This window comes from Physeter macrocephalus, chromosome 17 (assembly GCF_002837175.3).
Source record: "Physeter macrocephalus isolate SW-GA chromosome 17, ASM283717v5, whole genome shotgun sequence".
Lineage (NCBI taxonomy): Eukaryota > Metazoa > Chordata > Mammalia > Artiodactyla > Physeteridae > Physeter > Physeter macrocephalus.
The window spans coordinates 52,248,225-52,271,514 of NC_041230.1; the positions used below are offsets into that span (position 1 = coordinate 52,248,225).

Sequence of the window (23,290 nt, forward strand, 5' to 3'; positions counted from 1 at the left end):
TTTATGACTGCTAGGGTAGGAGAGGCATATTTTTTTCTTAAAGAATAAACCGTGTGGTAGTTGCCTTTCACCTAAGTACTTAAACCTTGACGTTCAAATAAAGAGGGCCAGCTGCTTTTCTCAAGAACTTTTGTTTCCTGCTGATTATAACCATCACCTCAATGCTTCTTGTGTTCCAGAGTTCATTGTCCGGCGTACTGCAAAGATGAGCCATCCTACTGGGCTCCCGTGCTTGGAACCAACATCTATGCAGACGTGAGTATTCTGGCCTCTTCAGCTGCCACCCCACAGAAACCACATTCCAAGGTCTGGACACCAGAAACTTGAGATCCCATTCCCGTGCCTCTAGCTAAATTTAGATCACTCATTTTTGCTACCATTGCCCTAGTTTCTCCATTTACAGAAATATTTGAACTTCCACCAATGTGTGCGAATGAATACAGACACAGGTGTACCTCCTCTTACACAGATGGCTTCAGAGTTCGGTAAATTGAATTCTGCTTCTCTACTGACCTGCTTTTTTCATGTGAAGGCTTCCATGCATCACACACTTCATTCCCCCAGATATTTAATAACCTTTCTGGCTCTCCTGATGCATTTATAAGCTATTCATCCACTCTACTCACTGCATTTCTTTGTGGCTGTGTACACACTGAGCTAAAAGCACGCGGAAGAAAATACAAACTACCTCCAATTTACTACTTGTTAATAACCACTCTTATTATATTGGAGTCTTTTCTTCCATTTTTCCCTCCTAACTTTAGCAAGGAAGCTTTAGCCTGATTTTTCTTTTTCTTTTTCTTTTTTAAAAATTTTATTGAAGTATCGTTGATTTACAGTGTTATGTTAATTTCTACTGTACAGCAGGGTGACTCAGTTACACATATATATGTATATTTTCATATTCTTTTCCATTCTGGTCTATCACAGGATATTGAATATAGTTCCCTGTGCTCTACCGTAGGACCTTGTTGTTTATCCATCCTCTGTATACTATTTAGTTTGCATAGCCTGATTTTTCTGAAGTGAGTCCTACAGAAAGTAGTCTGCTCCCTCCAGTGGTCCAGGGTTTAGGGACATGGTGACCCAGAAGATGTGAACGTGGACACAGTTCTGCCCAACAGACTGATTGATCTTCCTGCCAAGTTGTTTCTCCCTCTGTAGAATGAGCCAGAGCTGGGATTTTCTAGTCCAGGAAATCTTCTAGATTTAAAAGTCCATATGATGAGCTTGGCATCGCTCATCCCCAGCTGACATTTTTACTCAGCCTTCATTTTCACCGTTCTCCCTCACCCACGACCATCACCTTCGCCCCCACCTGCCTTCATTTATTCTGGATTCCTGTAAATGTGAGCTCACTGAGTTCTGCAAAGTCACAGCAACCTTCGTGGCTACCTGTCCCCGACTCCCATCTTTTTTTCTTCCCCGATTAAATGAGTCTTTTTTTCCTTCTTGAAAGCTGCTAATTCAAAACTGAGTTCTAAAAGTTTAATGAAGGAGTGAAATAATGTATATCAATTGTTATACTAAATGTTTGAGCCAAAATCTGCTACTAAAAGACAGCGTCTTCGATTTTCAAGTGCTTTAAGTATAAAGGGAGGAGCAAAATTATTGCAGCAAAATACAAAGAAACAAACAGATAAAGCAGGAGTGGCGACATTGCTATCGGAGGACGTGGAATTTAAAGTGAAACAGGGCTTCCCTGGTGGCGCAGGGGTCGAGAGTCCGCCTGCCGATGCGGGGGACGCGGGTTCGTGCCCCGGTCCGGGAGGATCCCACGTGCCGCGGAGCGGCTGGGCCCGTGAGCCGTGGCCGCTGGGCCTGCGCGTCCGGAGCCTGTGCTCCGCAACGGGAGAGGCCACAGCGGTGAGAGGTTCGCGTACCGGAAAAACAAACAAACAAACAAACAAAAAACCCAAAAAACCCACCATCTCTAGGTATTGTTACCGCCATCTTACAGAGAAGGAAAGTGAGGCTCAGAATAATGTGCCCCAAATCACACCGCTAGTACCTGGCAAAGGCGAGATGCACATGAGGGCGTATCTTGCCTTAGGGTCGGTTCTTTCCCTACCCTGTTCTGCCTTGTTTGAATGCACCCACACTCATAAATACACAGGTGTGAACATGCCTGTTTGTGCAAACCTGTATACAGTCTCTTACCTCTTCACTAGGGTTTTGAGCTTTGGGAAGCACTGTTCTCATGACAGGGCTTGGCACCCAATAATTGTTCTATTCATGTTTGTTGAAAGAATAAATCAGCAAAAATACTACAGTAGTCAGTGCTTAAACAGCTCTTCAGAGAATAAAAGAAGGAAGGAAGAAAGGGAGAACGAGAAAGCTACCTCCATTTCGGAGGTTCTTTTCTGGCCTTGGTTTCTAGGTCAGTCCGTATTCTGGGAAATGATGATGCCTTTTGGAAAATGTCTGTTTAGCTGAGAGATTTATTTTGGGAGAGTTGTCTCCAGACCTTCGAAGGGCCTAACAGTGCCTGAAGTTTCCTGCCTGCTCTCCCGGAGTGCATTAGCTGGCAGAGCCCGTACTTTGTGGCGAGCTGCAGGCAGGAGAAGCAGCAGGGTGTAGCCTACGAACGCAGTCTGGGTCAGAAGATGCAAACTGAAGCCCCAGCTGTGACATTTACCAGTCGTGGGGTGGTGGACAAGCCCTTCCCTGCTCTGAGCCTGAGTTTTCTTATCTGTCCTGTCTCCCTCGGTGGCTGGATAAATTCTCACACTCGTGCATGCATCGGAATCCCCCAGAGGGCTGTTGAGAGTTCCGGGTCCCACCCCACGCGTTTCCGACGCACGGGGTCGGGGGTGGAGCCAGAGAATCTGCGTCTCCACCGAGTTCCCAGGTGACACTGATGTTGCTGGTCTGGGACTACACGTTGAGGACCCCTGGGTTAGAGACGACAGTCCCTTGAGGATTTTCGATAATGGTGATGGTGAGAGTGATGATTATGGTGATATTTGTCTTATTGACTAACATCTGTTGAGCGCTTACTGTGTGCCTGCATTTAGCCCTTGATCTTACTCAGTCGTCTCGATAGGCCCTCTTCGGTTCTAACCGACCCCTGTAGAGTAGGATGCAGCTTGCTGGCTCTGGGTGGCAGTCACGGCTCTGCTGTTTGCCAGCCCAGTGATTTGGGGCAAGTCATTTAACCCCTGTTAAGAAGAAATAATAATAATAATAATAATAATAATAATATCTACCTTGTAGGTTACTGGGAGATTACCATATCAATCATGTGAAACACCTAGAACTGGGCCCACCGTGGTAAATGCTCAAAAGGGTTACCAATGATCATCCTCCCTTAATTAATTAATTAATTAATTAATTTTATTTTTGGCTGCGTTGGGTCTTCGTTGCCGGGCGCGGGCTTTTTCTCTAGGTGCGGCGAGCGGGGGCTACTCTTCGTTGTGGTGCGCGGGCTTCCCACTGCGGCGGCTTCCCTGGTGGCGGAGCACGGGCTCTAGGCGCGCGGGCTTCAGTAGTTGTGGCACACGGGCTCTAGAGCACAGGCTCAGTAGTTGTGGCTCACGGGCTCTAGGCGCGCGGGCTTCAGTAGCTGTGGCACGCGGGCTCAGTAGTGGTGGCTCACAGGCTCTAGAGCGCAGGCTCAGTAGTTGTGGCGCACGGGCTTAGTTGCTCCGCAGCACGTGGGATCTTCCCGGACCAGGGCTTGAACCCGGGTCCACTGCACTGGCAGGTGGATTCTTAACCACTGCGCCACCAGGGAAGCCCCTGAGCCTCACTTTATACTGAGAAAATAGAGGCTCCGGGGGTTAAAATAGGTCATCCAAGACCACACAGCCAACAAGTGGTGGGGACAGGGTTGCTGAGACCAGATCTTTGTTGATAGCGGTTGTTAATAAATATTCAGATATCGGTGTTGCTTTGGGTGCTGAGGAGAGAAAGCAGGTAACTTGTACCTCTGGGGAGGAAGCAGGGAGAGGAGAGGGCTGGGAAGAGGTAGGGGGAAAGGGCAGGAAGGGGTTTGTCCAGCGTCAGCGGTGGAAGACGCGTGCAGTGATCGCTGGGCCCGTGCAGGGAGGAGGGTCAGGCTGTGCGTGTGTGGCTTCCATTCCCACGGCTTGATGTTATCATGGGAAACTTCTGTGCCTCTGGTGCCCAGAAATCCTCCGGGGACGGGACAAAGGACTGTCACAGAGGCCACAACACCAAAGCGCCCACCTCCTGGCAGCCACCATCAGAGGATGCGCCTCCCCAGGCAGGCCCTGGGGCTGGTAACTCAGAGGGTGAGCAGGGCTGAGGGAGACAAAAAAATATCCCAGCTCTACCTGCCGGTGAGAAGCCCCACCCACGCTCGCTTCCACGGCTCAGCCCCCTCTCACAGAGCACTTCGAAGGATGCTACAATGATCATTTCATTTCCAAAGTCTCCCTGCCTCTCTTTTAGATGGCGGCAGATTTATTGCTTTTTAGTCTTCTGGGGGCACAAACCCTTCTGAGAACTGAGAAGCTGTGGCTCCTCCCTCCAGGGGGATAAAAAGGCTTCCTTGTGCCGTTGCCTGGGATGCGGGGTTTCCTGGGCTCGGTGCTAAAACCTCGAAAGTTCTTGCTGACCCTGTGGGCCCACAGAGTTATGCCTGTAGCCTCAGGGCCTCACAGACCCCCCCCTCCCCCCGCCCCCGCCCCGCAGAGCCCACTTCAGGCTAAGGAACCCTGCCCTCATCCATTTAATTTATTTACTGAAGACAAGACATGTTTGTGCCGGGTTAGAAAAACTGGCCTTCAGTTACTCAAGTCAATTAGTGGTGGAAACCAAGACATCCAATTCTCCCGTCTTTAGTTATGAGGGTGCCTTTCAACTCGGAGGCTCTCCACCTTTTAACAGCAGTATGAGCTTCCCAGGGAGCAGGCAGGGCGGGGCCTTCTGCCGTGAGCAGTTTTTCCTACTTCTGCCACACCAGGAAGTTGTCTGGAATGACCTGGACGTTGAAGGGACGTGGCAGCAGCTGACAGTCTGAAAGGCTGTTGGGTCCTTCTCGCGCTGTTTCCCTCTGGCTCTGACCCTCCCCCCTCCCTCTTGTAAGGACCCCTGAGATTCCACTGGGCCCGCCCGGCTGATCCACGATCCTCTCCCATTTCAAGGTCCTCAACCCAGTCCCATCTGCCAAGTCCTTGTACCACGTCAGGTCGCATATCCACAGGTTCCAGGGATGAGGGCGGGCGTTTGGGGGCCCGTTATCCTGCCGACCCTAGAAGCACAGACTTTGCCGTCCGCCAGATCTCATTTGGAGTCACTGCCAAACCCTGAACTGTCTGCAGGGCCTTGGCAACATCTAATCGCGCGGAGCCTGTGCTTTCTGGCCTGTGAAGTGGGAGTAGCAGCAGTCACCCATGGCATTGGAAGATTAAGTGAGATGGCAAACAAAAGGCAGCCCAGGCTGGTACTTAATAAGCTCTGAGTCGACGATAGCTCCACTTACCGTGAAGGAGGCTGTTCACCCCACCGATGGATTAGCCCACTCATGTCTGCAGCCCCAGCTGCACCTGACAATCACCCAGCAAGTGTTTAAAATACTCAGTCTCGGGCTTCACCCCAGAGCAGTTGAATCTGGGGGTGGGAGGGGCGGGAGGGGCGGGCACCTGGGCATCATCGTCACATAAAGGTGCTGCAGGTGGCTCTGCGCTGCAGTGAGGGTGGGGACTCACTGCCAAGGCCAGTGTCAGGTTCCAGCACGGGCCAGATGCAATGACCGTGGAAGAGGCAGGAGGGTGCCACCCACCTGGTTCTTAACCTTGAGTGGGTGTCAGAATCACCTGGCCCTCACCTGGGGAGGTTCTGAGCCAGTAGGTCAGGGTGAGGCCCAGGAGCCTGCATCTTTTGCAGGCACCAGCCATCCCACCCCGAATGAATTTCCCCAACTTTGGGAAATGTTGATTAGTTACTCTCAGGCAATCCAACCTGGGGACCATTTTTCTATCGGATACGTTAAGACCCTAATGAAAGTTTAACTCGACGATTTTGTTACCCAGGAATTAGATGATTTGATGACTTTAGAAAACAACGCATCCTACCCTTGCTTGAAATCCAGTGGCTCCTTTGGCCCCTGGAATGAACCCAGACCCCACCCCGTGGCCCTCACAGACCCGCGTGACTGGTCCCTTCTCACCTCTTCCCCTCCTGCCACACTCACTGTATTCCAGCCACCCTGTCCCTCCTTCTGTACTTTGGACATGACAAGTTCATTCCCACCCCAGGGCCTTTGCACGAGCTGCTTCCTCTGCCTGGGATGCTCTGCCCAGAGATATTCCCATGGCTGTGGCTGGCTCCCATGTTGTCACTCTGATCTCAGCTCAAATGTCACGTCAAGAGCAGTCTTCCCTTGTTAACCGTTCTAAAAGAGCCCCCTCCACCAGTCATTTTATCTCATGATCTGGTTTTGTTTTCTTCATAGCCTGAGTCCCTTGTTTGTGTATTTGTTTGTCTGTCTCCCTTGACTCCATGAAGGCAGAGTCTTTATTTTGTTCCCCGCTGAATCCTCCTATATCCAGTACAGTGCCCGGCACATAGTAGGTGCTCAGAAAATATTTGTTGATAAAATGAACAAATGAATGAACGGATGGATGAGGCCAGGTCTCCCTGGAGAGACCACTGAGGAATCAAGGTAGCCATGGTTACTTCCTCGGCCGTGGTTACTTCCTAGGGGTTCCCTGGCCACCAGCCAGGAGGCCAAGTAACGGTTGACCCCAGCAGGGCTTCTTCACCCGAGCACCTGACCTTGACACTGATCACAGCTCTTCCTGGGCTTTCAGACTTCAAGCATCTGTAAGACCGCCGTGCATGCAGGAGTCATCAGGAACAAGAGCGGGGGTTACGTGGACGTGATGCCCGTTGATAAAAAGAAGATCTACGTGGGCTCTCTCAGGAACGGAGTCCAGTCTGAAAGGTAGGGCTGCGTCCTCGGACCCTCGACACCCAAGGCCAGTGAGGGGCGTTGGAGGAGGGCCAAAGACAGTGCCCTTTAAAGTATCAGAACACCCAGGACAAGCCTGTCCTCTTTTCCCTTCTTTTCTTTTTTCACAGTAAGAACTTTTTTCTATGACCAGCACATGTTTTGTAGACAATTTAGAGGCATCAGATAAGCCCAAAGGAAAACAACCATCCATTACCTCTCACCTGGGAGAGTTGCTGAGATTTTGGGGGCGTGTCCCAAAAAAGGGTCCTTTTTCTATACATGTGTGTGCGTCCCCCGCCCACGTCCCCAACAAAACAGTGGGGTCAAATTACAGTCACACAATGGTTGTGCATAGCTACATCAGAATGTAGTTGCATTTCGTTACATAAATAAGAGCCGAGTCTGGAGGGCAACAGATGTAGGCTCTGCTTCTTACCAGCTTTGTGACCTTGAGCAGGCCCCCGGAGCCTCCATTTTCTCGCCTGTGGCATGGGGATAACCATAGTCTCCACTTCAGGGGGCTGTTGGGAGGCTTGATGGAAATGTTGCCTAGCTCTTCTTTTAAAAAAAAAAAAAACAAATTAATTAATTAATTTATTTATTTATTTATGGCTGCGGCTTCTCTTGTTGCGGAGCACGGGCTCTAGGCGCGTGGGCTTCAGTAGTTGTGGCACACGGGCTCAGTAGTTGTGGCACGCAGGCTCAGTAGTTGTGGCACGCGGGCTCTAGAGCGCAGGCTCAGTAGTTGTGGCGCACGGGCTTAGCTGCTCCGCGGCATGTGGGATCTTCCCGGACCAGGGCCCGAACCCGTGTCCCCTGCATTGGCAGGCGGATTCTTAACCGCTGCTCCACCGGGGAAGCCCCACCCCCCCCCAGCTCTTCTTGCCAGGACACCAGTCACGTTGGATTGGGGCCCACGCTAATGACTGCATTTTAATTTAATCACCTCTTTGAAGTCCCTGTCCCCCAAGCACAGTCATATCCTGAGGGTACCGGGGACTAGGACGTCAACCGATAAACTTGGGGGGCCACAATTCAACCGATACCAGAGGGGAACGCTGAAGATTTTATATTTGAGGGACCGCTTTAGAAAAGGAGTGTAAAATCAACACTTGAAGCCTGGGCTTTCACGGCTCCAGGGAACTTCTCGGCTGTCCCCGCCCTCCCAGGCTCCTGGGGCGCTTTGAGCCTCAGGATGGTGCTGTAATGGGAAGACCCTGCAGAATCAAGTGACGCAGAATCCCAGGGTGGGGAGGGAGCTGCACGGTCACAGCCATCAGCCCGGAAGAGCTGGAGTTAAGAGCTTCTGCATTTTCTCCTTCGAAGTTTGCACCCTCTGTTTGGGAAAAGCGAAGTTTGCACCCTCTGTTTGGGAAAAGCGTAATGAAGGGAAATTCCATTGATTTAATGGGAGGGAAATGAAGCAGCTGATTAGGTGGAATTTCCTGGCCAGGCTGGAAAGAAATCCCAGGACACCCATCTCTTGAGCTCTTTGTGCCCCTTTAAGAGAAACTGTCTTGGTGAGAAGCTGGTAGGCTGGGCTTTGTTTTCTATTCCCACCTTAGAGAGAGCAGACCCCAGCAGCCGCCATCCCCCTGCCAGGGCTGGGGCGCAGGTGGGTGTCTGGGGAGGATTAGGGACTGAGAGGGGCTCCCCCAAAGTGTCTTCTTCCCCACTGTTAACCCCCCCGCCACCTGTAGTTCTCTCTGCCCAAAGGACCCGCCCAAATTGCGCTGTCATTATAAGTATAGTGGCCCCTTGGTATCCGCGGGGCCTTGGTTCCAGGATCCCCCAAAGATACCCCAGTCTGCGGATGCTCAGGTCCTTATATGCAGTGTCAGAGTACAGGAGGCCGTCTACGTCCACGGACTCCACGGCCGCGGGTGATCGAATCGTGCGTGCACGGATGCAGAGCCTGCGGATACGGAAGGCCGACTGTATCTTCACCCAGGCAGCCTCTCCCGGGCCCCAAGGCGGCTGATGGCCGCCGCACTACTCAGAAAAGTTGTAGCGAGTGGAGATTCTGCTTCCCTTCCTTCTCGAACCCTTTCCCCCGAGTAGGTCCTGCGTGCTGAAATCTGTGGTGATGTCTGGGTGAGTTTCCCAAGCTTTAGAGGGGAAAATGATAGCACGTACCCCCTGGGGTGGTGGTAAAACGGTGGGTCTCCAAGTGGCTCCCCAGACCAGCAGCATCCAGATCAATGGGGAACTTGCTAGAAAAGCACATTCTACGGCCCACCTCAGACAGACACTCGGGGAGCGGGCTGGGCAGTCTGCGTGGATCTGCCCTCCGGGGGTCCCGATGCCCGCTGGAGGGGGAGGGCCGCTGCTGTGAGGGTGATGCAGGGGTGACCACGACCCCGGCACACAGTCGGCGCTGTCCACGATTCTGACAGTTTGTGATGAAGAGTCATTGATTTACTGTGTATTCAGGGTGGCCTGGACCGGTGCTGGGATCCGTGGGCACCAGGATGGTAGGGTCCGCCCTGCACGTACAGAGGGAAGAGGCCAGGCCAGGAGGGCACGCGGGGTCTGATGGCATTTGCGACCCCGCTGCACTGCTCACCAGCTGGTGTCCTTGGGCAGGCAGTCTCCCCACGCCTCGGTCCCTCCTCTGTCAGTGGCTACTCTGAGGATTAAATGAGACAGTACGTGCAAAGCACTCACCCAGTGGCTCTGAGTAAGTGCCTGATAGATCCGCTGGCCTCGTCGCTATGACATAACCTCTAAGGCCTGTTGCAGACCTCAAGACGCTATGGTTCTTTTCACGTAGGGGCAAGTAACTGGATGGTAGGAAATAGCCTACGTGGATTATCTTCTGGACAAGGGCCAAAGCATCCTACAGGAATTATTTTTTCGTCCTGGCATCCATCCTTTCCACTTGCACTCACCCATCAGGTGGCATATGCATGGTGAGCCCTTACGATGTCCCGGGCACTGGGACCTAGCAGGGAACACACAGGCTGATCTCTGCCCTGGTGGGGCTTATCATCTAGTTGGGGGACAGACCATGCAGAAATAACAACGTCAGTAGCAGGGCACAGGCATCATGGCTACGGAGGGAGGTACCAGAGAGCTGAGTACACCAAGCGGGGCCCCATCTTACTATCTGGGGGTGCCTCCCTGGTGACGTGGCTCCTGCAGAGACATCTGGATGCCCCAGGCAGGGCCATGCCCCATCCTCCCCTTGTTTAGATGGGACCTCAGTGGCCCTCTGCGTAGAGACGAGGGCTGAGAAATGTCCCCAGAGCCTGTTCCCATTAGGAACTCTGGGAACCCGGCCTGGGGCCGGAGGGTAGCTCTGTCCCCAGTGTCTGCTGGGACCCTGGAGTGGTCACAGCAGTCCCAAGGGAGATGTGGACACTGGACATATAGCAACCCGTTCACAGCAAGCTGCGTTCTAAATTTAGGGAATCCTTCAATCTATCAAACAAACAAACAAAACCTCCTATACAGAATTCTCAGGACATGGGCCAAAAGTTGTTTCTGCTTCAGAGTGGCTTTGGTTTAGCAATTGGCTGTTTTTAGAAGAGAATTTCCTGAAAGTTTTGAAAGATGACCATGCAGAATTGGGATAATGTAAGAGGACAGGCGCTTCCTCTCTCACGCCCGAGCCCGTGAAGGAAGGGAAGGAAAAGGGGTATGGAAGAGCTTTAGATGCTGGACATTTGGATGAATATCAGTTCAGGACTTTTTCTGAGACCAGGACCATTTTTTAAGACAGATTGTACAATGAGGTTGGGAAATATACCACACAATGACAGATAACATCCCTGGTCACTTGGTTTTAACAGATATAACCTATTTACAGAGGTTGATGGTATATATGTGGATGGACCTTTATCTAAATAGTAGACTCACTGAACTAGCATTTATGGGGCAGCTCCTGTGTGCTGGGCACTGTCCTTGGGGCTGGAGCCATGGCAGGGACAGAAGAGACAAAAATCTTCATCCTCAGGGGCCTCTGTTTACTGCGGCATGTCCCAGACACGTACCGTGAGCCACATATGGGATTTTAAAGTTTCTAGTAATCACAGTAAAAAGAAACAGAAGGGAGAATTTAGAGTATATTTCATTTAATCCAGTGTATCAAAAATATTATCTTCAATACGTATGAACAGAAGAAGTATTGATGAGAAACTTGCACTCTCCTTTATTCATAAGAGCTGGGAGACCTACTGGGTACTGTGCACACAGAGCACGTCTCAGTTTGGGCAAGTTGCATTTCAAGCACTCGGTAGCCACTGTGAGCTCCGGGAGTCTCGAGGGTTGGGCGCCTGAAAATCTCTCGACGTGTCCAGAAACTCTGGGAAGCAGAAACCATTGAGCCGTTATTTCCAGATCGAATGAGCTCAGCACTCTCCCCCAAGCTGGCTGGACCAAGGCTGGACTGGTTTCCTCTGCCGTCTTCCTCCCTCCCTGTACCCGCTTCCCAGCGCTCTAAGATCTGTACACACATTAGCTCATCTCGTGCTCCCAACAGACCCATGAGGTGGGGACCACAGTTTATCAGTAAGGAAAGGGAGGCACAGAGAGGTAAAGCGACTTGCCCAAGGTCACTCAGCCAACAAGCAGCAGAGCCAGGACTTGAACCCAGGACGCCTGCTCCAGCACCCATGCTTGTAACCAGCTCACATGACTCCTCACCGCAGACAAGTCGTTGACCTTGGGGCACAGGCCTTTCCCAGAAGGGGTTGGGGTGAGCCTTGCAGTCCTAAGGTATACTTGTTTGTAACCCTAAAAATATTTATTAGGAAAGAAATACATACTTATTATTTAAATAATATGTCTAGGGATTAGAAAAAAAAGAGTTCCTGCAGGCACCCTATTAACCTCTGTTAACTGCTTATTTATAGCTCTTCCAGGCCTTTTTTTCCCCCTGGGCAACACACATAAAAATGAAAATGGAGACTGTGTATATACCCTGCTCTGAAATTTTTTTCTCTAAAAAATGTTTCATATTTCATGAAATAAGATGAAGAGGTTTGATGATTCCTTGGGGTTTGGGCTTTTGTGTGGATAATTTGTTCATTGCCGTGCATGTACCCACCATTCTCCTGATGGGAGAGTGAGGCTTAAACCTAGCAGGGTGACGGCATCCGTGGCCCATGGCTTTGAGCGCCTGCTAAATGCGAGGCTCTGACTCAGATGCTTTCCCTGGATAAGCTCATTCACTTCCTACAGGGTCCCTGAGGAGGGGGTACTTTTATGGACCCTGTTTACATATGTGGGAACTGAGACTCAGAGAAATAGGTTAACCAGCCCAAGGTCCAACAGATAAGATCTGAAACTGTGTCTGACTCTTGAATTTTCCTGGAAGATCAGTAGAGGGTGAGACTGTGGGAGAATAGGGTTAGAATCTTAAAAAGAAAAATTGTATATATATGTATAACACACACACATATATAAATACAAATATGTACAGGTATACATATAAGTGCTATTAATAATAAACAAGATATTGCACATTTAAAAGCCAGAAGAGCAATCCTCTGCCATGCTTTTATTGCTGGGTTCCATGACTCCATGGGGTCAGCGGCCAACTGGTGGATGACCCCTCCGTCCCTTCCAGGACAGATGGCTGGCTGGCGTCTCTCTTTAATCCAGTCTGTGTTGTGCGCTGCCACACGCCGATCAATTCCCGCCTGAGTAATTTTCACCGGCAGGAGTGAGCCTCCAGGATGCAGCCTTATGCTTGCGGCTCCTGGAGGACCTGCGACCTCCTGCCTCCGAGGGGCTCCCAGCCTCTGAGTCCCCCTGCTGCGATGTGGGGTTGGCCAGTGTGGTCCTCAGGGATGGCGTGGCCACAGCCCACCCATTTAGGATAAGGGTTAGGAAAGGGGCCCAGAGCATCGACAGACCTGCGTCCACCTCCCAGCTGTACCTGGAACAGGTGTTGGATTTGGGGCAAATCACACCCCCTCTCAGAGCCTTGCTTCCCTCTCTGTAAGTGGCAGGAACCCTAGAGATCTCGTGTGGGGCTGCGAGGCATGGACGGGATAAGATTACTTAAAGGATGGAGGCGGCGTCTGGGGTGTGGTGGTGTGTGTGCTGGGTACAGCCGCTGGCACGGAGAGCGGAGCACTGGAGCCGAGGGCAGGGTGAGTGGCCATCAGAAGCCTGGAATCGCTCCCCGGGGCTGGGCTGGTGACCCCGCCCGAGGCTGCAGACACTCGACCTTTCCCAGAGCACCCATCCCAGCTCATCCAGTAGGTCAGCGAGCTTCGGGCGCTAAGTCAGCCCAAGGGGATGCCCCAGAAGCGTCTCAGTCCAGCTGAGGTTCTTTCCCAGTTCTGCGCGGAGATTTTTGTGCTGGTTTTCTCTCCCTTCCATCCATCCTGCCCTTCCTTCCTCCATGCCTCTCTCCCTCCATCTCTCTTCCTCTCTCTCTCTTTCCTTCTTCTCCTTTCTCTCCTTCTCCCTTCCTTCCTTCCTTTTCCCCCCCTACTTTTCATAATAAGATTAGAGAAACTTCAAGAAATAGTGAAAATAATATTAAGAAATTACTATCATGGGACTTCCCTGGCGGTCCAGTGGTTAAGACTCGGTGCTTTCACTGCAGGGGACGCGGGTTCGATCCGCGGTTGGGGAACTAAGATCCCGCGTGCCGCGCGGTGTGGCCAAAACATTTTTTTTATTTAAAAAAAGAGAAAAGAAATTACTATCATGGAAAACCCCATAGCCAGAAACACCCACTGTAAATATTCTTGTATGTTCCCTTCCAGATTTTTTCTGTTTACACACTAACAGTTTATTTCTTATGTGTTTGTTTTGTTTTTGGTTTTTGTTTCTACAATAAAAAGGGATCAGGGGCTTCCCTGGTGGCACAGTGGTTGGGAGTCCGCCTGCCGATGCAGGGGAACCGGGTTCGCGCCCCGGTCCGGGAGGATCCCACGTGCCGCGGAGCGGCTGGGCCCGTGAGCCGTGGCCGCTGGGCCTGCGCGTCCGGAGCCTGCGCTCCGCAACGGGAGAGGCCACAGCAGTGAGAGGCCCGCGTACCGCAAAAAAAAAAAAAGAACAACGGGAGAGGCCGCAACAGTGAGAGGCCCGCGTACCGCAAAAAAAAAAAAAGAAAAAAAAAAGGGATCAGGCTCTGCATCATTCTGTTTATTGTATTTTTTTCAATCGGCAACAGGTTGTGAGTGTCTTTCCGACATTTCCAATGCCTGACATAGCCACGCCGTCATTTCTGTGGCTCCACGCTATTCCATTCTGTGGCCAGACCATCGTTTCTTTACCCAGCTGACTGACATCTGGGTTGTTTCCTTTTTTTCTTTCGCTCTTGTAAACAACACAGCAAAGTACATCTTTGCACAAGCCCGTGTGCTTTCCCCACACTTTTCTTAGGTAACTTACTTTTTTTTTTTTTTTATTGCGGTACGCGGGCCTCCCTCTGTTGCGGCCTCTCCCGTTGCGGAGCACAGGCTCCGGACGCGCAGGCTCAGCGGCCGTGGCTCACGGGCCCAGCCGCTCCGCGGCACGTGGGATCCTCCCGGACCGGGGCACGAACCCGTGTCCCCTGCATCGGCAGGCTGCGGCCTCTCCCGTTGCGGAGCACAGGCTCCGGACGCGCAGGCTCAGCGGCCACGGCTCACGGGCCCAGCCGCTCCGCGGCACGTGGGATCCTCCCGGACCGGGGCACGAACCCGTGTCCCCTGCATCGGCAGGCGGACTCTCAACCACTGCGCCACCAGGGAAGCCCTAGGTAACTTGCTTTTGTCAGAGTAGCCACAGCTACCAAATCGAATTCTTTCTGGGACGCGCAGTGTGTCTCTCTCCTGTTGATACCCTGCCCCCTAGGGCTGAGAATAAAATCCTCTCCCCTTCCCGGGCAGTCCACACCTACCACCACTCCAGCCGCTTCTCCACCCTCCTGGTGCATCACCTCCTCGTCACAGCAGTGCCTGTCCCTAGCCTTCTCTCTGTTCCTGGATACCACGATCTCGCCTCAGGGCCTTTGCACCTGCCGGTATCCAACCCCGGACCTTCCCAGCTCCTATACCTCCCATGGCTGGGCCCGCACGTCGTTCAGACCTACGTACAAATGCCACCTGCCCGAGGAAGCGTCCTCCTGCTGTTGGGTCTCCAGTAGCCCTCCTCCCTGATCTAATCTGATCCCGTCACCCTGTGTGCTGTTTTCCTCCCAGGACCCACCGCTGTCTGAAATTATTGTATTTCTCACACATATTTAGCTGTTGATCTCCCACCCCCCAGACTGTGTAAGCTCCATGAAGGCAAGAATCCCATTGGTCTGGTTAACCCTGTGTCCCTGACACCCAACTGGATGCCTGTACCTAGTAGGTCTTCAGTAAACACTGGCTGAATGACAGACAAAACGCTGAGTTCAGCTATTTGTTCAGAACTGCTTGTAGGATTTTTAATGCCCGCTACGAAAATTGTTCGATATCTTTTAGAAAATTCATCCGGTACCTTTTGTGAAAATTGTCCAGAAATGCTGTGCCAATTTACATTCCTTTTCGTATACCTGTGGGAGCCACAAACTAGGCTAAAAAGAGTCAGAGGGCAAGATTTAGAAAAGGAGATTCTTTTATAATTTATCCGATCACACTTGTTTTTCATCAGACACACACAACTGGCAACTTTCCTAGCAGAACTAGAGCTCAGTAAATGTTTGAAGCTTGAACAATAGGGATCCCCCCCCCCCGCCCCCGCCTTGCCTGAAGCAGTGGAAGGGACCACAGCTGGTGTCACATGATACCTAGTCGGCCAGCTGTGTGATGTGTTGAGAAATTCACACCCGGTTCAGCGGGGCCTGCTCGAGCCTTCCGGGTGGGCCGGTTGTTCAATGGGGATGCTTGGTAGGACTGGGCAGGACATCCAGGAACCTTAGGGTACCCGCCTGGACGACAGCCTGAGTGGCCCCTTGTCCCTGGGTCGTCGGGGGGCCCTGTGCGTGGAGGCACCCACTGCCCCGTCTGTAGAATTGCTGGTAGTGAGTCAGCCTCACAAACCCTGGCAATGGCCCCCAGTGTGGCTTACCCACCACGTGCAACAGCTGAGTGCCTCGTAGCTCCGGCTGATTCTCCCAGGCTAGTCATTTGGGCAGAGGATCCAGGGAAATCCTGTAGCCCAGAGGCCTGAGGAGGGCCCTGGAATCTGAGCTTTCGAGAAACAGAGCAGGGCAGCCGGGGTCACTCCACAACTGGAGTATGGAGATGATTGCACAAGCCCCGCCCCCCCAAATCACTAAAGATCATTGAATTGTACACTTCAGAAGTGTGAATTTCGTGGCACGTTGTATCTTAATGAAGTTTTTGTTTGTTTGTTTGTTGTTTTTTATTTTTTTTATTTTTTATTTTGTTGTTGTTGTTGTTTTTTAAAGGCGTTCAGTTAGCTAAAGGATTTAGCTCCTATCTTGAGAGGGTGGTTTTTACTGGCTGTGTGACCTTGCAGAAACTTAATTTCTCCTTTGCCTGCAAAATAGGGATACTGATGGCTCTTCGTCGGAAGGAGGTAAAGGCGTATAGAAAATCCTTTGCACAATATCTGAGCCCAGTCGGATCGGTGCGCCCATTTTAGTAACAGGAGCACATGCCTTATTGTTATAATGCCATCCCATCCATCGGTCAAGCAGGTGGCCACTCTCTGGGTTGACAGGTGGTAGCAAAAACCGGGCAGAAGTCTTGGAGGCTGGGTTCAGTTCAGGCAGACGGGGGCCAGCAAATTCCAACAACCCTGAGCTCAGTTGCGATCCAGGCGCGTCTGCAGAGGCAAAGGGCTTTGCCAGCCGCTCCCGGCTGGGGCACGCCCTCCTCCCAACAGCTTCGCGAAGTGTCCCTCGGCCATGCTTCTTCCACCGCGCGGACTTGGGGACACCCAGTTCCCCTGACTCCCCGCTCCATCCCTGCAGATCTTTCGGTAACATGTGCTCTCCCTTCTTTTTCAGCTTGAGGACCCCTCGAGACGGAAAGGCCTTCCGGATCTTTGCCGTCAGGCAGTGAGCTTGCGGGGTCGGGGAGAAGGGGGCGTCTTCAAGAGGGCTTCGGGGGTTCGCTTTTGATTTTTATTTTGACACTTGGGGGGTGGGCCGGGGATATGGAGAGTCAGGAAACTTCCTTCGATTGGCGTTGTGTCCCATCCGCCGTGCCTTGGTCTCAGCTCTACACAGGGGAGCATCCTTGGGGTCCTGAGCAGACAGCCGGTGACCATCCTGCCGAGGCCCGGGGGTCTCCCCCTGGGAGGGGTTCTTTTGTGGATGGAGAGAGGACTCCAGGGGATCTGGAGCTGGCGCTGCGAGGCATCCAGGGGTGTGGGAAGGGGCGTGCTGAGAACGCTCAGGGGGGAGTTTCAGGGATGCAGTAGAAGGTAGCTATTTAAAACATTAAAAAACACAGGCCGTCCCTACCAATGGAGAAAAATGGGTTTCATGTTTGCTGGTCAGACAAATGGGCCGGAACAAGGGGACTCTGCCCTGGCACCTGTCCTGTTCCCGTCCTGCTCCGTGCGGGCTGGTTCTATACACAGCAGTGCTGGTTTACTTCGAGTTCAGCCGTAACTCCAGAGATGTATCTTGTCTTGGTCCTTCCCTTCGTCCACGTGGCCCATGTATTTGCTGCCGTGACCTTTGGTCTCACTGAGGACTAATGAACCAGGACCCTTTCTTGATCCCCTCCCTGCTGTGGCTCACACCCTGCCCAGACTGGTTTCTGTGTCTCCCACCAGGGTCTTTGCTTGGCAAACAATTCTGTTTGAAGCCCACTTTTTTCTTTCCAACTACTTGTCTCTGTGGGTTCCACTGAGATGTCTAAGAACAGCCAAAGAAGGGCTGTTTTGTTGCTGCCTTTAAAAAATGGCACTGAATTGTGCAGACTTCCCATCCGTCGGATGACCTATTTTTTAGCAACGAGAGGAATGGTTTCATTCCTCAGTACATTCCTCGCCGAGGTTAGCAGCTCTGGGGAGAGGGACAGCCTGCAGTTATGAAACCGTCTTGCGGCATAACAACAAGAGATGGTAACACCCTGGAAGGATTTCTCTTCCTATTTTTGAAGAACACTTCTTGCCAAATGTTCCTGAGGCTCCGAGGAGTGCGGTGCTCTCTGGCTGCCATCGCTGTACAAAACTTCTTCGTCAGCCTAGACCCAAAACCCACAGTGAAATAAAATGCCCTTTTGTAAATAGCATTTCTTTGCAGAAGGTAAAATTCCACCCTCCTCCACCAGGCTGGCCAGTAGATCACTTTCGTGAATGCTGATTTCAGAGTTGATTTCACTCTCCGTCAGAATGTTTCGAAGGCAAAAGAACTAGCAGAAAGTTTAAAACGAACAAACAAACCCTAAGATAGTCTGGACAAGGAACTCCACCTGGGGAACCAAGTTGGTATGTGGTTTCAGGGCAACCCTGATTAGTGAAGAAACAGAAGGTAAATAGCTTCCCCTCCCCCCACGCCGAAGGAGTTTGTAAAAGTAATGAAACTCTTAGCTTGACAGAGCTGAAATTAGCAGGACTGTGTTTCTGCTTTGTGCATTGCGGGCTTGTTGTAATTCATAAGTACTGACTGTTCGACTCCAGATGCCAGTGTGGAAGAATGTGGTCAGACTGTCAGATACCGCATCTAGTTCCTGCCAAAGATCTGAGTCCTTGGAACCCTCTGGATGCTAGGTATTATGCTGTCGGACTTTCGCTTGTCACCAGGCTTTTGTGTCTGTGGCCACGTCCAGACTGCAAGCTTGGGTTTTTAGAATTAGTGACGGTCCCGGGGAATTTCAGTAGGTTTGCTTTTGAAGCATCCTGCCGGAGGGAGAATCTGAAACGTCCCATGTGAGTGGACGCTCTCATTTTGAAATAAAATTCCCGAGTTCCTGAATGCCTCATTAACCGGCCCGTCTAATGGGCTAGAAACTCCTCGCCCAGACCCAGACCTTGCTGTCTTTTTCACCTTCACAAACATTTTGAAACTGGAACCATTTATCTTCCGGAAATGGACACAGTGCTACAAAGTATAAGACCTTGTAATCAGGGACCCCCTTCTAATTTAGCGTGTTTAAAGGGCCATCGTGCCTTCAGCACTTCACCCATAAAAACATGATAACTCCGGCCAACAGTGTTACTGGGCCCCCCAAAATGAAAAGTTTTGGTTTCCTTCTGATTTGTTCCCCATCGTGTTCTGATTTTTCATACTGTCTGTAGGCTCACTCAGCCCGCAGCTTAACGTGTGTGCTTTTTTCTATGAAAAATGATGTATTTTACTACTTCCTATGTACAAAAGTTTATTGTAAATGTTGTGTGTGCTTCGCATGAACAGGGACCACGTTGCTGTCGTTTCAATAAAACTGGTTTGATTTCTAAAACGTTTCTGGGACGTATCTTTTACGGACACATCTCAGCAGTTTGTGGAATGAAACAATGAAAACCTCCTTGCAGGCTCGTCACTTTCTTCTACGCCACTCCTCCCAGGCACGTGGCGCACTGGGCGTCCAGATGCTCATTGTTGCAGTATTTTCACCTGCGATGTGCGTGAATCACGTGGGGGCGGGGGGCGGGGCTTATTGAAACGCAGGTTCCGGGTCCGGCAGGTCTGGGCTGGGGCCTGAGGGGCTGCGGTTTCCACGGGCTCCTGGTGGCGCTGAGACGGCCGACCTCCAAATCACACTCTGCGTGGTGAGTACGACAGGCTGAGCCTCATGCCAGCACTGTCTTAGTCAGCTTGGGCCGCCGTGACAAAGCACCGCAGGCGGGGGAGCTCACACCACAGAGATTTATTTCCTCACCCTTCCAGAGGCTGGCAGTCCCAAGATCAAGGGGCCGCAGGGCTGCTTTCTCCTGAGGCCTCTCTCCTTGGCTTGCAGATGGCCACCTTCTCACTGTGTCCTCTTCTTTTTTCGAGCATCCCTGGTGTCTCTTCCTCGTCTTATAAAGACACGGGTCCTGTAGGATCAGGGCCTTATCCTGTCGACTCCATTTAACTTTAATTATCTCCTTAAAAGGCTCCATCTCCAAATACGGTCATATCAGGCGTTAAGGCTTCAACATATGCATTTGGGGTAGGGGGGAACCCAATTCAGTACTTAACAGTCACCTTCTTCCCAGGCATCAGGCCCTTTTGGTCCAGTTGAGTCGTGTGTACCCTTGTGTTCCAAACGCTGTCACCTACAAGCGATTTGGGGAGCTCTTGGCTGACTTTTTCTTCCCTCCATCCACCCTCTGCCTTTTCTTTCATGGGCCTTCTATTTATAACAAGTGCTTCTCATTTTCATTGATGGCGGGGTTAGCTTTCCTTTTTTTTTTTTTTAAGTTTTTTAAATTTTTTGGCTGCGCATGTGGCATGCTGGATCTTAGTTCCCCAACCAGGGATCGAGCCCGTGCCCCCTGCGGTGGAAGTATGGAGTCCTAACCACTAGACCACCGTGGGATTCCCAGCTTTCCTTTTTAATAAGTATATCTAAGGCTTTTTAAATGTTGATTTTAAAATATCACATAAGCAAGGTGTGTAGGTGGGCCGCAGAACCCACGAAGATGGGGTAATAGTGACTGATGTTTGGGAAGTACTGGTTTCTGACGAAAGCATTGTCAAGGCTGTAGAAGTGCCCTCCGCAACCCCACTGACAGCAACCCCAGGGCACTGGGAGCCTTCCTTCCCGCTTTCCTCCCACAGGATCTGCAGCCTTCCTTGCTGTGCCTCTTTCTCCTGTTTCTGGAAGTTCTTCTGAGCTCCCAGGATGCCACAGTCCTGGGCCCCAAACTTCTGGTCCCCAGACCTCCAACATACAAACGATGTACTGGCAGCTGAGGAGGGAGCTGGCCCTTCCTTCTCGCAGAATCCGTCTGAGACGCAGCAAAGGTCTGCAGGAGTGCTGTTAGCGGGGTGACTGCCAGCACCACACTGCTTGGGAACCCCCGACAGAGGGGGCTCCGGCACGAGGTGACACAGGGACAGAGCACGGACTTGGGAGTCCCTGGGTTGCCCCACCTCTTACCAATCGAGGGACCTCAGACAAGTCACTCTTGCCTCTTTGGACCTCAGGCTGCTCATCTAGGAAATGGGAGTTTCTCACAGCCTCCTCACTGCAGTGCAGAGATTACAGGGGAGCTGTAGGCTGAAAGGTGCTTGACTAATCATGGCAACTCTGTGTACTGGTTGGCATGCTTTGGGGCTGCAGATAACACAGAGCCCATCTGGCAGCCCCGGGACTTGTCAGAAAGACAGATTCTCAGGCCCCAGCCTAAACCCAGTGAGTCAGCCCTCTGGGAGTTAACAAGCCCTCGGGGATTCTGCTGCTGGCTCAGTTGCAGAATCATTGCTCAGAAAAACGTTCAGATATCTTACGTGAGAAGTCAGGAGGGAGGTGACTCGGGGACAGCAGCTCCGAGATGTCGGGACACCTGGTTAGCATCCCTGCAAACCTCGCCCCGTCCTCTGTGGTCAGGACGGCCACCGGCCGCAAACTGGCCCCACACTGAGTCTGAGACGGGACGAAGGGGTGAGGGGGGGGGTCCTCCTTTTTACGGTATTCTCTCTTTTCTCAGGGAAGAAAATCTTTCCCGGGATCACCCAGCAGACTTGTTTCTAAATCCCTTGCATCACTGATGGGTCACGTGCCCATTTTATCACGAGGAATCGTGTTAGAACAGGAAGGTTTAGAGTAAAGAGAGGCTGACCGGGGGCCATGAAGGGGTCATGTGGTGTAAGAGTTAAGAGCTAGGACGCAGACATGCCGGAGTTTGACTCCCACATCAGCTCTTCACCAGCTGTGTGACGCCGGGCAAGTCGCTCAACCTCTCTGAGCATCAGTGGCCTCCTGCGTTAAAGGGAAATAATAGCAGTGTCTATTCCAAGAGGTGGTTATGCGGATTAAATGAGGTCGAACTTGAGATGTGCCCAGCCCTTGGTGGGCACACACAGCTGCCACATTTGATCACTATATTGCTTTGCAGCATGGAACTAGGGCCAGTGGTTACATGGCACAGGGAGACAGATTTCTACCAAATACAATAAAGAAGATTCACATTGGTGGAACTTCCCAAGATGAAATGGCCCTTGTGAAGAGGGAGTGAGTTCCTCATCCTTGGAAGAATACGAACAGAAGTTGGAAGATCCTCAGACTAGATCCACTTTAAAGCCTCTTTCCTGATTCTGGCTCCCAGCAGAGACCTGCCTGTCCCCCCTCGGCCCTGCCCAGAGGGCCCTGGGGACCCACGGAAGGGGTGACATGAGCTATGGAATCCTGGCTCCTCAAACCACGGCCGCTTCATTCTATAGAGGAAAAACAAAAACCCTACAGCTTTGTAGGTGGTCCTGAAACCGTTATGTCTTACTGGGTTCAGTTTTGTTTGTTTGTTTTATCCATTTTCCTTCCAGTCTTTCACCCCAAACCAAAACCTGTCCTAGACGACCACTGGGCCTTAAAAAGTCTTTTAGCCCCTTAAAAAAATAAATTTGTTGCCAAAGGCCCAGGTGTTGAAAACCTCATGGCATTCCTTTGACTCTTTCATCTTGGCCAACTAAACTGGTAGCAGCCTTCACCCAAGGACCAGGGAGACAGACCAGGAAACCAATCCTTCTGTCAGTGCCTGGCCTGCCTCCGAGGTGGGCAGAAGGTCTCCCTGTGGGACCTGGCTGCCACCACGCTGGACGGCGATGGGCTGGCTCGTCAGGCAGCAGGCTCCCAGCTCACCTGCTCTCAGCTTCTTACACCAAACATGGCTGTGGTCCCAAGGATATTTCCTCTCCATCCTGCTGTCAGGTGCCCAGGCCCACTGCCCCCGCCCCTACCTGACCCAGGAAGCTGGCAAAGGAACTCACCTGTGCCAAGTGCCACTATGTGCCAGGACTGAATGGGCACCAAACACATGCTGTCTCATCTAATAAGCACACGTCTCCATCAACAACATGCTAATTCAATATACTTGTCAAATATAATGATTCAAATCCTAATTAGATTTTCTTTGTCAAAATGTCAGCTGGGAATCTGTTGGGCTGCATGTAACAGAGACCCGACCACGGTGGAAGGTAGGAGGGTGAGGATGCTGTGAGAAATTCCCATTTCCTAGATGAGCAGGGTGCAGTGCTTGGGAAGTTCTCAAGGACCAGGTTCCTTCCCACTTACTGGTCTGCCATCCTCAGCACATGGCATGTGTCCTTGTGGTTGAAAGATGACTGCTTTGGACTTCTCTGGTGGTGCAGTGGTTAAGAATCTGCCTGCCAATGCAAGGGACACAGGTTTGAGCCCTGGCCCAGGAAGATCCCACATGCCACGGAGCAGCTAAGCCCATGAGCCACAACTACGGAGCCGCGTGCCACAACTGCTGAAGCCGGTGCGCCTAGAGCCTGTGTTCTGCAACAAGAGAAGCCACCGCAACGAGAAGCCCACGCATGCAACAAAGAGTAGCCCCCGCTCGCCACGACTA

At 51.6% G+C, this 23,290-nt stretch overlaps 1 protein-coding gene across 6 annotated transcripts in view; it reads left to right on the plus strand.

Moving 5' to 3' along the window:
* The window catches only part of CRISPLD2 (cysteine rich secretory protein LCCL domain containing 2), a 68,474-nt gene extending 49,247 nt beyond the window's left edge, over nucleotides 1-19,227 (plus strand). For 5 of the 6 annotated variants that reach the window (XM_028477472.2, XM_055078881.1, XM_028477473.2 and 2 more), the window contains 3 exons: nucleotides 180-255; nucleotides 6,780-6,913; nucleotides 16,830-19,227. In XM_028477472.2, the coding sequence (XP_028333273.1) occupies nucleotides 180-255; nucleotides 6,780-6,913; nucleotides 16,830-16,884 (265 nt within the window). In that variant the 3' untranslated portion in view covers nucleotides 16,885-19,227. Of the gene's footprint in view, nucleotides 1-179; nucleotides 256-6,779; nucleotides 7,519-16,829 lie in introns of those variants that run through there. The other variant, XM_055078884.1, reaches the window with a different exon arrangement.
* The last annotated feature ends 4,063 nt before the right edge of the window (nucleotides 19,228-23,290 follow it).